The following is a 13,156-nucleotide window of genomic DNA, read 5'->3' as shown; positions in this document are numbered from 1 at the left end:
CACTACCTTGTCTACCTGTAGTTTGTATTTAATTAAGAACCCTAAATCTCCCTGGTTGGTTCTGTTGCAGCTGAACAGCTCCAGGCGAGAGAGATTCATAAAAAGTAATCCAGAGATTAATCGGTTTATTATGGCGAAAAGAGATACTTCCTAAGCAATGGAATGAATCAATAATAGCACCTATATTTGAAAAAAGATATAATAGACTGCAGTAAGTAACGAAATTGCTATACTTCCAAATGGGTATAAGATTTTGTCTTAACGTTCTTGCAACACAGTTGACTTGGTGTATAGTGTGATTCTAGAATAATAGGTCATCTAAGCTAAGTAATATATATTAGACAGAGAAGGAAAGAATTATTTATTTATTTTGTTTTACTTATTTTCCGTGTAGGATATGGAAGAAAATGAAGAAGAAGTGAGTTTCGATATTATTCGAGAATTTCATAATGACTCGAGAATACATGCCTTATCATGGAGTCCTAATACATCCTTACAAGTCGTCCCTAAGGCTTTAGTCTTCGCTGCTGGTGGATCAGATTATAATATTAGAATCTATTCTAGTGACTTGTGTGAAAAGGAGACAATGCAGGTAAAATTACTGTATGTTCGTATAAATCAACATGCCAAAATATTGTAAAAATTAAAAATATTAATAAAATTAAAGAAGAATTGCTTTCCATCACCATGGAAACAAATCCTGAATTGGGTTCGTGCTTTGAAATTTTGTGCAAACTTTAAAATTATTTTAAAGATCATGGAATTAATTGAATAAAATCCTGACTAACACAAGCAAGATTTAACATTTTAAAAAAAAATCATAGATGTGTCTTATCTCTCCACCAACAAAGTTTTACCATTGCGATTATATTTACATTTTTCCGTTATGATTTTTATTACAAAATTTAGTAGAAATATGTATACCGGATTGTTTGCATTAAACGAAATATAAAAGTCCACCATGTTCACTTGATTTTCCCTTATGCACAAATCTTCAACTTACTTTCATTTCTACATACCGTAGACTGTTCTGTGTTTGTGACAGAAATATGTATATATTCGGTACTTTGTAAAAACTGAGAATTTTGTGGTGTAGAAGATGGTAACGCTGTCTCAAAATTCCCTGTTTTCCCTCAGCGTTTGAGAAATATTAAAGTAGTAATCTGTGACAGAAGTTATATTCTGTGACATGCCGAACTAAAGCAAACGATTTAAAATAAGGAAACACAATATTTTTTTCTGTTTCATGAATTTTGTAATGTATGCTATGAATAATTGTTTCTTGATCATCATAAAATATATGTCTTTCTCCTGAATATACGTTAGAAAAGACAATAAAACGTAGATATTAATAGTTGCCAAATTTTAATTGGAAATACACAGGCTAAGTTCTGTTAAATGGTAGTAAAATTTTTCAGATCGTCCAATATTTATACGTACTGTCCTATTTTAGGGGAACATACACAACTTATCTTGTATTACATTCACCACGAAATTAACTTCAAATAATTTACAAATTGTTTTTTAAGAAGCGAGTTCTATTTATGGATTCATAGGCCGATTCCCTTTGAGATCTCAAACGTTATGGGTAAAAATATAGCACGCAGATATCCGCCATAAAAGCTATAATGGAACAAACACCAAACAACTTGTGTTAGGTGGCCATTAAAAGTAAGAAATGTATCTGATCGGTCAAGAAACGGAGAATCTGGTGGGTCTATGAACGGTTGCATCTGTAGTGAGCTAGCACTTAAATGAGTATAGTGTTAAAAAAAAATGATCAACCCTGTGTTGGATGGCCACAAAAAGCAAGGTATTATTTAACCAACTAGGGGCAGGGCGAAACTAGTGGAAACTCGAGGTGTGTATTGGGACCAGGCGTGTTAACAAAGGTGGGTATGCTTGTAAACAAAATAGTGTAAACATGCTGTGTGAAAGAATATTTCATAGTTCTTCTACAAATTATATGCGACATCGTATTCCTTAGCGCAGTTTAACTTTCTGTATAACGTCCAACGTTTATGCCATTTAGGCCAAGGATCTTATAAAATAGAGGATCTGCCCTTACCACAAAATCTTGAAGCCATACGTCACAATTTCGCCACCCCTACTCTGCCCACTCCGCCCAATAGGATCGCAATGTTTTGAGCCAACAATCATGGCGGAAACGAAAGTAGCCAATCAGACGATGGCAGAAACGAGAGTAGCCAATCAGACGTGCCGATGCTCATATAATAGGATGAAGATACATATGGGCAGATCCTCTATTTATAACATCCTTGATTCAGGCTAAGGGGGACAATGATTAAGGCAAGTGACTGATGATGGAAGAATTGGTGGGATGAGAATGTGAGAGAAAGCGAGAGTACCCGACAACCCCATGGACACGATGTTATCCACAACAAACTTACTGAACCGGAAATTATACTCCACACACCAGAGGTAAGCGCTCTGCCACTGAGCCACCGTGTCCTCGCAGCTTAACTTGAAGAAGGCATAACCACACAATTTTTCTATTATAATTCAATCAAAATCTTTTGCTTTTTTAATTGTGGGACGTAAAACTCAAAAGATTTCATTTCATTTAATTTTCTTTTGCTTTTTGTACAATTCTTCACAATAATTTAATACAGATTTATGATATACTGCAAAATATGTCTGAAAAGCGATTATTCTCGGAAAAATACGCACAAACCTCTGCATGGTGGTCATTAGAAACTAACATTCCATCTATTTGAACAGAACGAAGTTGGAAACTCACACGGGCCTGTATGGAGAGGCATGTCAGTCGACAGTGTGTATGCGTATAAAGGAAGACAAGGGCGAGAAACGAGCACCTTCCTGTGATACTTGGTCATTATGATGTAACATATTCTTGCAGTTCAGGATAAGCAAAGTTGGGACTGTGTCCGTAGAAAACAAACACGTCAACATGTGAAAGTAAAACCGAAATGCTATTTTCGCTTTGCGTTGACGTAAACCGTTACAAAATAAGAGAGTCCAGGTATAAGTACGAGGGTCATTTCAAAAGTCTTGCAAACAGCCCATGCACGACCGTTTGAATGGTTTGAAAAAGTTCAGTTTTAGGTTAGTTGTGGGTCAGAATTTGGATTTGACGATTGTTTCTGTGTTTGCTAATTTGCATAGCTGTGTTGTGAGAAATTCATTGGTGAACCCGACTGAGGTTGGGTTACACATGATGACAAGCGTTCCCATATCAAAATCGACACTGTGGAAAGTATCCAACTGAAATTTACAATGCTTCGCGAGAGATTTGTGGAAATAATGTAGTGGATCATAGCACTGTATTACGATGCTCAGCTCGTTTCCATGAAGATCGTGTAAGCACTGTGGACAATCCCAGAAGTGAAAGACCATCAACTGCAAGGCAAGATTTACAGGTAAAATTCAATACTTCTCATAAAAAGGCATATTTATAAAGAATAAATTTCTGCAAGCAATAGAATTAAATACAAAGTAATACACCTGTATTTTATGTTTACAAGTGTAGGGTTACTAGTGTAAAATCCTTACAAGTACTTTACTACGGATAAAATATGAAAGATGGTTGTATTAGAAATTATTTTCCACTGGTGCTGTATTTGTGCACAGTGTACAGAGGTTGTATTTTATGTTTACAAGTGGAACGCTATTAGTATGAAACCGTGACAAGTACTTTGAAACTCATATAATTTGCCAAATCCATTCGTTATCACTATCCTCGTTTTTTCATATACCAACCTTCGCTCATGCACCTGCTCCCTTCGGACGCACCCGCTCGCTAGAGCTGGGTCCTTCAGCTTCGCCCTTCCGTGACTCAGTTAGATAGCATTCGTGTTTTTAGTGACCTCCTAGCACATGTTTCGTGTTTTTAGCACTGCAGTTTTTATGCATACAACCAGACGCCGTATTTACACGGAAATTCTAGAAGAATTTTAATTTTTCAACAATTGATTATTATGGTCCCCTTGAAATTTAATTATGCCACCTGAGATATTTTCATGTCCCCAGCGCAAATAATTTAGCAAACATTAAGAAGAAAAATTGTGAAAGTATTGTAATTTTTGAACAACTATTTCGAGTGGTGCGGCAAAAGTAAACCTGCACGAGAAATATTCCTCAATATGTGCTTAATACATTATGTCGAGCTTCACATGGAAGGCAGTGGAGGCCCGTGCGTTTCAAGCTTATTCGATGAATTGTAACTACACATTGAATGAGTGAGTTGACAAATACAGAAGATAACGTGCGTTTGACAAGCTGGCAGCAAAGTAGAAATGTAAAAATACACGAATTTTATGGTAAATATAATTATGTATTTACAGAATAATGCCTATTTCATTGGTGCATATAGGCTACAACTCATACACCTAACCTTTGCAGAGATTTATAATATGGTAGCAAAATAATAATAAATAAAAAATTACTCAGAGCGAATGACTTTAAAATTTTAGGATCCTAAGAGAGAGTTCACCCGTGCTAAGTATACCACACAAAGAAATTTGTTCCGTGACCTAATGGGTAATGCTATAGACTTGGGGGACCATTCCGATATGGATTGCGTCAAGGCAAAGCAATATTTACCATTTTGTTTACCGATCATTGGCATAGCAGTTATAATGACTTCTTGTATGTAGAATTTTTGAACATTGCCTCCGAATGATCTCCTTAGATGTATGTTAGCAAGCGAAGGAAGTGAGTAACCCACCAGCTACCACGCAGCCAAAGAAATTGTGCTTGCCAACCATCCTTTATATATGCAACAAACTGTTGTTTATTTCATTGATTCGTGTTTAAAAAGGAAATGGTAACAAGTCTGTAATATTTACAGATAATATTGAGTTGTTTCGATATTACTCTCCTAAAGTCGCACGAGAATAAGTATATTCACCACACGAAAATAGCTATTAGGTAACTCTCGTAAACGTATTTGTATCATCTTGTTGAAATGTGAATTCGTATTACTAACTCAAGAACAATTTATATCTACAACATTACGTTTAAATAGTCCCTTCAAGAACTCAAATGGGTTTCATTTCATTGTATGTCCATTCATTAATGTTTTATTTCGTTTTAACCATTTCTTCAACGCAGAGGGAAAACAGGGAATTTTAAGACAGCGTTACCATCTTCTACACCACAAAATTATCAGCTTTTACAAAGTACCGAATATATCGGTAAGTACTTGACTTATCAATCTCAAATAAACGTGACAATGCTCATTATGACATACTGATTTGCTCTATAAATGTTAAACCATACTGTACTAGGGACATTTTACAAGTTATTGCACTATTTCCAAACTCAACTTTTCTCTTTTCTGTTGTGGCAACACTGTTTAACTGATCCTTCTAAACTTGAAGTCATCTTAAAGAGTTCTTACCAGTATTTAATTTAATGTGCACAAATATTTACTAGTACATTCCTTGCGTGTGTTAAAGGCGTTTAAATTTGACACATGTTTAATGTTATTTCTCCAAAAGTATGCAAAACTGATCTGCGAGTGTCATCTCTTTCGTCTTTGTTTTTATTGCTGATTCGAATTGCGAAATTAAATTTAGGTCACTCCATTAAAAATATATATATATATATATATTTTGGGTTGGTAACACTGTTCATTTGGTGATGTTACCCAATATATGGATAGATGTCCTCCTTCCTATAGTTGCTTTATGAAAAGTTTCGCATATGTCCTTGTCTTGGTTTCTCTGTTATAAAGGTGGTGCATTATAAATGGTGCACCCGGTATATATATTTAAAAAATCAGTGAAGCACTGAACAAATTATAATATAAACGGCACAGCGCTTTAGGCAACATTTAGCTCCAGCTGAATGGTCATTCGCAATACGTGATGTAATAAAACTACCGGTCGGCTGCAGACTAATTTTCAGGTCTTCTCGCTTTATCTTGGGTGCAGCAGTTAGTCTCGAACCCAGAGTGATTTTTGGTGAAAACCACACCCTCGTAGCCCTAAATGTAATAATTTTTCACTCGTGTCGTCGACAGAAGAGCTCTCATTGGTTAGTACATTTCTACTGCTCTCAGTTTCCTGGCTGAGAAAATGATATCAAGATATGCTCATAGGTCGAAAGATAACCATGAACAATGAGTTGTTATAATTTATAAATAAAGAAACGAAGAAACTCATTGCGTAGCAAAGTGGCACAATAATTCCATTTCACATAAAATGAAAATGTCCAAAACAATGAAATATAAAGAATATTAAATGGTTTGTTAAATATATAATTATAATATATAATTAAAGAGATAGAGCAAATTGTTATATATATATATATATATATATATATATATATATATATATATATATATATATATATATATATATATATATATATATTACTTGTTTATGTGTAAATGCCAAGATATTTAACACTAGAAGCACGGAAATATTGAACCCTGAACCCTAGAAGCACGAAGCAGTCAAATTGACTGCTTTCCATTTTTGACCAAATTAGGAAAGAATGGTGACACAGGATAACTGTTTTATTAACTTTCTCAATGAGACACATCTACAAATAAGCCTAGAAAGCATATTATTTATTTTATTACTTTTATTTATAAACATTAAGCACGCCAATATGTAAAATTAAAAATATTTATGCATAAAACAAGTTTAATATCAGTATTTCTAAACTAATGAAAATAACCAAAGATTACTGTCAACTCTTAAATTTTAATTGTTGATTGTAAAATAATATTGGCTATAATGTCTTTCGAAAATATCTTCTTAGGAGGAGATTACAAAGTCACCTACACCTAGCGCAAATAACTCGCTCTTGGATCTCTGCAGTACACTTTCCACAAACATACTATAGACATTTGAAGTATATGTCAGGTGTTTTCTTCTTCTTTTTTTTTGTTTCTACACAATCGTACTTGACATTGTTTTCGCTTGTGTGTGGAAGGTACTTCCTCATCTTCATATTCACTGTCAGTCATCAGTGAAATTGACCATCAACTCTTCGGTCAAACGTTAGAGATACTGTCGCCTACTGATTTTCTTTCCAGTAACTTCTCTGTAAATTATCCAGGAAATCAAACATGATAAATCAACCACGTTGAAATAAACGTACATATTCCACCGTCTGTACGCACACCTCACTATGTGTATTTCTTCACCACTAGATCCACGATATCTACACAAAACTTCGTCTGACTGTATCATGCTTTAGTTTCGAGGTTTTTGTATCGCGGAAACTGACACTGACTTACGCAAGGAACTCATCACAAACACTTTTGTTACACTTACATTTCTAGACAGCTAATATATTACCACTCTGATCGTGGTAAACATCACAGTGTACAGAACATTATCTTTTTGGAATACACAACCTTTAGGAAGCTCTCTTCTGGTTTGCTTTATTGTCCCAACCAAAGTAGTATTTTAGGTGTACGAGATTCAGCTACTTTCCTTGTTTTGAAGAAGTCATTACATTAGCCACATTTATTCCTTTTCCAGCAGAAGGATTTATCAAACTAGACATTACAAATTCACCTAACTGTGTCTCAGTACGGCATTCCAAATCCTAGCCCAGATAGGGAAAGCCATTGGGGACATACTTTGATTGTACATCGACAAGTAACCAAAATTTGATGCCACATGTATCGGGTTTATTTGGTATATATTGCAAAAATCAACATCTGACTTTCGTAGGGTAGAGTTGCTCTTCAATGTCACTTTGTCATATGGTTTGTAACATTTTATACAGTTCTCAGTAGGTGCATCCTACAGTTCCGACGCGAGTGCGAATTTGTCCGTTTGAAATCTTACAAATCTTTTGCCTTTTCATCAAATCTCAGGTATCAAGAACAGTTTTATTTCACAGAACCTATCCCAACTCATTGTTTTCCTATAAATTGGTGGCCCGGTTGATCTTTTCCACAAGACCCTAATGGGCATTGCTGATGCATCCCCGTAAATAATAAGACCCAAATAAGATTGTAGTTCTGAAAGAGTTAAAAGTCCAAGTTGTCCGCAGTTTCCTGTGTGGTTCAACAACGGTGCACTTTAGGATATACCTCATCATTGATTCATCAAGTAGTAAACGAAAAGCATTACTACATTCTTCCTTGGCTCAGTGGTAGAGCGTTCACCTCTGGTGCTTGGGGTCCCGGGTTCGATCCCAGCCCCCGCCAAGTGAACTTTGTGGTGGACAAACACCGTGTGCGTGGGTTTTCTCGGGGTTCTCCCGTTTCCTCCCACTTTCTTCATTCCACCATTTCATTCATTACTCATCATCACCGTCCCCTTTAGCCTAACCGGCATAATCGTGGGACGTAAAACTCAAAGATTTCATTTTACATTCTTCCTTAGACACGCCGCTTGGCAAAATTTGTTATTTCTGGAGCTTCGCGAATAATATTCTGCTTAGATGTACGGTCAATGTCACGTTGTCCCAAATCCAATTTTGTCCACATTCATGCGCACTCATAAGATCATGTCTTCTCCATCACTGTCTTCTTCTTCTTCATCATTTGAATATACAATGTTCTTTTCAGGTTCAGAATCACTCGTTTTCATCGTCTTCACTCGAATCCTGCAAATTGTCATTATTTTCTTCAGACTCATCTTCTGAGAGCTCATCTTGGTATTTCTTGACAGGGTGGCCACTCACCTGGAAAACCGGGAAAAGTCAGGGAATTTTGATGAAAAACATGGAATTTTTACTCGGGGGAAAATTTACGTTCTGCTGTATTCCTAGCCATTTAGCCGGTTTATTTATATACAAAATAGCTTTGGTCGCTGAGGGCTTCGCCCCCAGATTTCTCCTTCGTTCCAGGTTTCGTTTATCTTGCTCTGCTGGTTTGGGCTGCGCATACTTTCTTCATATTCTTTTGTCATTTAGTGCTGCCCATGAATTGAGCTGGAGCGAAATCGGGACGATTTTGTAATTAGCACACTTGTTATGTTCGATGGCTGCTCGATTTCTAGAATTCGCTCGAGGCTGCGCCCCTGCATCACGTTTTGGTAGTCACGTGATTAATATAAAGGCTGAACGATAGTTGAGTATTTCTGCCGGAAGAGTTCCGAATATGTGTCGAATTCCACAAAATGTGTGGAATTTTGGTTAATGCGTGTATTTCTATGTGGAATCAAAAACTGTGTGGATTTCACATGCATTTGTACTTAGTGGCGGCAGTACTTTTTGCGACACACGATTAATTGGCCATGCTTTTTTTTTTTTTTTTTATACAGATATTTGACCTTTTGACCACCAACTTGAAGTAATGGCATTCCCCTCCCCCTAGTTTTTACACCCAATTCCGCTACTGCATGTACTACTGTTCTAAAAAAAAAAAAAAAAAAAAAAAAAAATCAGCTACAAACAAAATTTTCTGATTTCTTAAAAGCACATTTTAATAGTGCTCATTTACTTCAGTTCCGTTGTTTTGTTACACAATATTTCCCATCTATGTCGACCTGTTCCCCGGTTGCATAACCACCGCACGCCACTGCTGGCACGATGGCACGACAAAACCTTTGGGACCCGGGCCTACCTAAAGTTGTTAATGCCGGCTTTCTAGACCGAAGTCCGCTACTTCTTAATACAGGTAGCTCCATAATTGTCCTCTCCATACTCTCTGGGCCAACACCAAAACTTTTGAGTGTCCACAAGAAATCGAACCCGGGACTACGTGCATCGTACGCACACGCGCTAACCATCCGGTTCAGTATATATATATATATATATATATATATATATATATATATATATATATATATATATATATATATATATATATATATATATATATATATATATATATATATATATATATATATATATAATGTACGTTAGCTACGCCCGCCGCATCGATGTGTGCTTGTGTGAAATTGTGTGGTATTTAAACGTGCTACGCGTGTGTTTTGGACCTTGTGATCTGGCAGCTGGATTTAAGAGGTTGAGGATTAAGGAGGTAAGTAAAGATAGATTATGCATATGCAGTTATTAAAAATATATGAAACCTTAAGAGTTATTTCAGAATACATACGAATCACGATTGTGCTGTTTTATGTTTGCGTGTGAGAGGGGGATCACACGTTGTGTGGCTTGTAACAACAGCGAAGTTATAAATTTATCTATTTTTATTTATCTTTTATTTATTTATTTATTATTTATTTTTTGCTTGTGTTCAGCTTTGTGAGTACTTTGAATTGTTAGTAATGAAAACACGTAACTTTATATAGCCATAGGGGTGTGCCTACTGAATTTTTGTGATACACTGTTTGCAATAAGGATGTAGATAGGCCTAACTGTTCTTACATGTAGGCCTGTGTGACCATTAAAGACGGTATCTTTTAGTTACGTGCAAGAGGGTTGGGTATTAATTAAAAAAAAATACATACATCCTCACGATATTTATGACCATGGGCGTCCACAGAGGGGGTCGAAGGGTCAGTCGACCACTCTGGAAAATTGCATAGGTTAATAATAATTTCTATAATAGGAAGTTATGCTTTCAAATTAAAAGATTATACTTATTAAGGAAGCTTGTATTCTTCACCCTCCCTGCGAAATTTTCTGTGGACGCCTTTGTTCATGACTGATGTATAGTACTGTTCAATTACAACATAGTGAAAAATATGCTGAGGTAGTGATGACGGGTTCGTAGCATGGAAATTTCATATTTCCATGAAAAATAGTCAAAGGTCTACAGAATACGTATGCAAAATTTGAATATGATACCTTGAAAACTAAGGTCACAAAAAAATCGTGAAAATTTCCTAAAGAAAAAAAATGCGATTTTATGCTTCCGCGCCCCCCTCCCCCCGTTTTGCGCCGCCAAGTTGACGGTCTGCGAAAACCCCTTGTGAGCAGTGTTGAATTTTAGAAACTTTTCTCCGGGGGAGGGATAATGCTGGATAGATATGTTGGAGAAAATCATACCAATATTAATATCTTGTGAATTTTCTCATGTGTCTTCGGGGAGAGGGATTTTTTATCTCGGGGGAAATGTCCCCCGCGGCACCTCTGAATTCAACACTGCATGTGGGATGATCTTTGCTCATTCTGTGAATGAACAATAAGAAAAACCAGCTTATCGCTCGTGTGTGAGCTGTATGAGTTTTAAAACAACACTATGATATAAAAGTATACTAACAATTTGTAAAGGCCTGTACGTCAGTATAATAGGCCTAATTTCAAATATGAAATATCTTTATTTTAAACGATTTCGGTCTAAATTCAGTATATCTGCACATAACTACTCATTTCTAATTCAATACGGTTATATTTTAATTCATTTTACATTATAAAATAATATTTAACTGAAAGTTTCAATTTATTGTTTTTAACAATGGAATTATTGCTTGCCAACAATATACGTTGTTAGATCAAAGAAATGCCGAAATTAATAACCAATCAGAAACGATTTCTTTGTCTGCTGTATTTTTGTGACATTCATTTGTGACGTCAGAGAACGATAGCAAATCTTGTAGTGCAATATGACAGAGGTTGCTAATAAGCACAGCTGGTGAAGGTATTGTATATTTGTTGTTAAATCCGGAGAAATATTTGATTGCAAATTAACGAATAATAAGTAGATAATGAGTAGAACAGTTTCTTGATTTGAATTTTGCAATTTTAAACCGATTTTATGTAAATTCTGTAATGGTGTTTTTCCAAGAAAATAAATTTAAGAATTATTGGCTACTTATTTTTTAAACATATATTTGTTTAAAAAACAAATGAAAATTTCAGTCAAGGGAGTTGAGGATTGTCGCAGGGTGCGGGCTCCACCTCCATTGGCCATTTCCTAGCTATGCGCCTGGACCATGTTATCGAGTAATTCTTTTTCTTAACACATGGACTTCTTTGCCGTATAACACATGATTTGTGTTTAATAATGGTTTACGAGTTTGCAGGGCCGGCGACAGGGGAGAGGGAATAGGGGACAAATGCCCGGGGGCCTGGAATCACAAAAGAATAATTAAAAGCAATAATTTGACTGGAATTTAGGGGTTCGTGTCCCTGAGTTGCCCAAGGTTCCTGTCGTGGTGTGTGAATTTATTGTGTATACCTTATGTATGATTAACGTGTCAGTTTTCGTTAACGCGTGTAACCACCCTTAGGAGTGATAAAATATACACTGATAATTTTTATGAATTTTTCCAATGTCAATGATTTGTAAATATGTAAAACGACATTTCTGCGATGGGTTGGATTTATTTTCTGTAATTTTGAGCCGTTTATCGACCTTTTCGCGTATTGTTCGTATTCGTATTTGAGTTTCCGTTACATTCGATTTTCCGATCCTAAATTCTAGTACAGATTTGTTTTGGTCTGAGGAAATAAGCATGCATATTGATTGTAACATTGCGTAAATGTTGATTCGTCCTATATAAATTATTCGCTTCTAAATATGTAAAGAGAATAACGGATGGCTGATTCATGGGCGTCGATTAGGGGGGCAAGGGACAGTTGCCCCCCCACTTTTTTGAAATGACCCATTAATGTATATAGTTTCCTTTGAAAATATAAAGTTTTTGTATGTATTAACGGTTCATAGAATAAAAATGGTGCCATAAAATATTTGCTGCTCCGTGAGTACGTCCCGTGCAGTTAAGAAAGCTACAAGAATTGCGTTTTAATTGCCACGAAAAATGGCTCAAAAATTAACCTATTAGCACGCCAGAATTCGAGTGTACTTTCATTTCTTCTTACAAGGGCTCGATATGTTACTCAGCCGCTTTGGAACTAATTAAGATAAAATTTCGTAAAAAAAAAAAAAAAAAAAAAAAAAAAAAAAAAAAAAAAAAAAAAAAAAAAAAAAAAACTTCACAAGCAGTGTAGCAGTGTTTCTTTCAGAAACAATGTTCCGGGGGCACTGCAGGTACTATTCTGTTTATTATTATATGATAGACTGTTATTTTGGTCTCCTTCGGGGGGAACTCTCAGAGCTTCAGAGGGCAGTGCTCCCCAAAAAACATGTCTGGAAGAAACACTGTTCACAAGTTATTCTTTAATTGCACAAAAATCGACAGTTCCTAAAATGTCTTTTCTTCTTTATACTAGTAAGGGATATTTTGATTTGATTTTTTTTAGTTTAACATTCCGTTCAGCAGTGAGGCTATATGAGACATGGACCTACTGATTAACGTGGAATACGAACCACATGAGCTCCCGCCAGGAA

General features: G+C 35.8%; 1 protein-coding gene across 3 annotated transcripts in view; it reads left to right on the top strand.

The window, feature by feature from the left end:
- Positions 1 to 13,156, top strand: part of Nup37 (nuclear pore complex protein Nup37) — a 103,604-nt gene that overhangs the window by 18,025 nt on the left and 72,423 nt on the right. For all 3 annotated transcript variants that reach the window (XM_081752123.1, XM_081752121.1, XM_081752122.1), the window contains one exon: positions 395 to 592. In XM_081752123.1, coding sequence (XP_081608249.1) covers positions 398 to 592 — 195 coding nt within the window. In that variant the 5' untranslated portion in view covers positions 395 to 397. The remainder of the gene's footprint in view (positions 1 to 394; positions 593 to 13,156) is intronic.

Source organism: Thermobia domestica, chromosome 3, assembly GCF_964235325.1.
Source record: "Thermobia domestica chromosome 3, izTheDome1.hap1.1, whole genome shotgun sequence".
Taxonomy (NCBI): domain Eukaryota; kingdom Metazoa; phylum Arthropoda; class Insecta; order Zygentoma; family Lepismatidae; genus Thermobia; species Thermobia domestica.
Note: the sequence above shows the minus strand (reverse complement) of the source record. Positions and strands in the feature narration are given on the sequence as shown.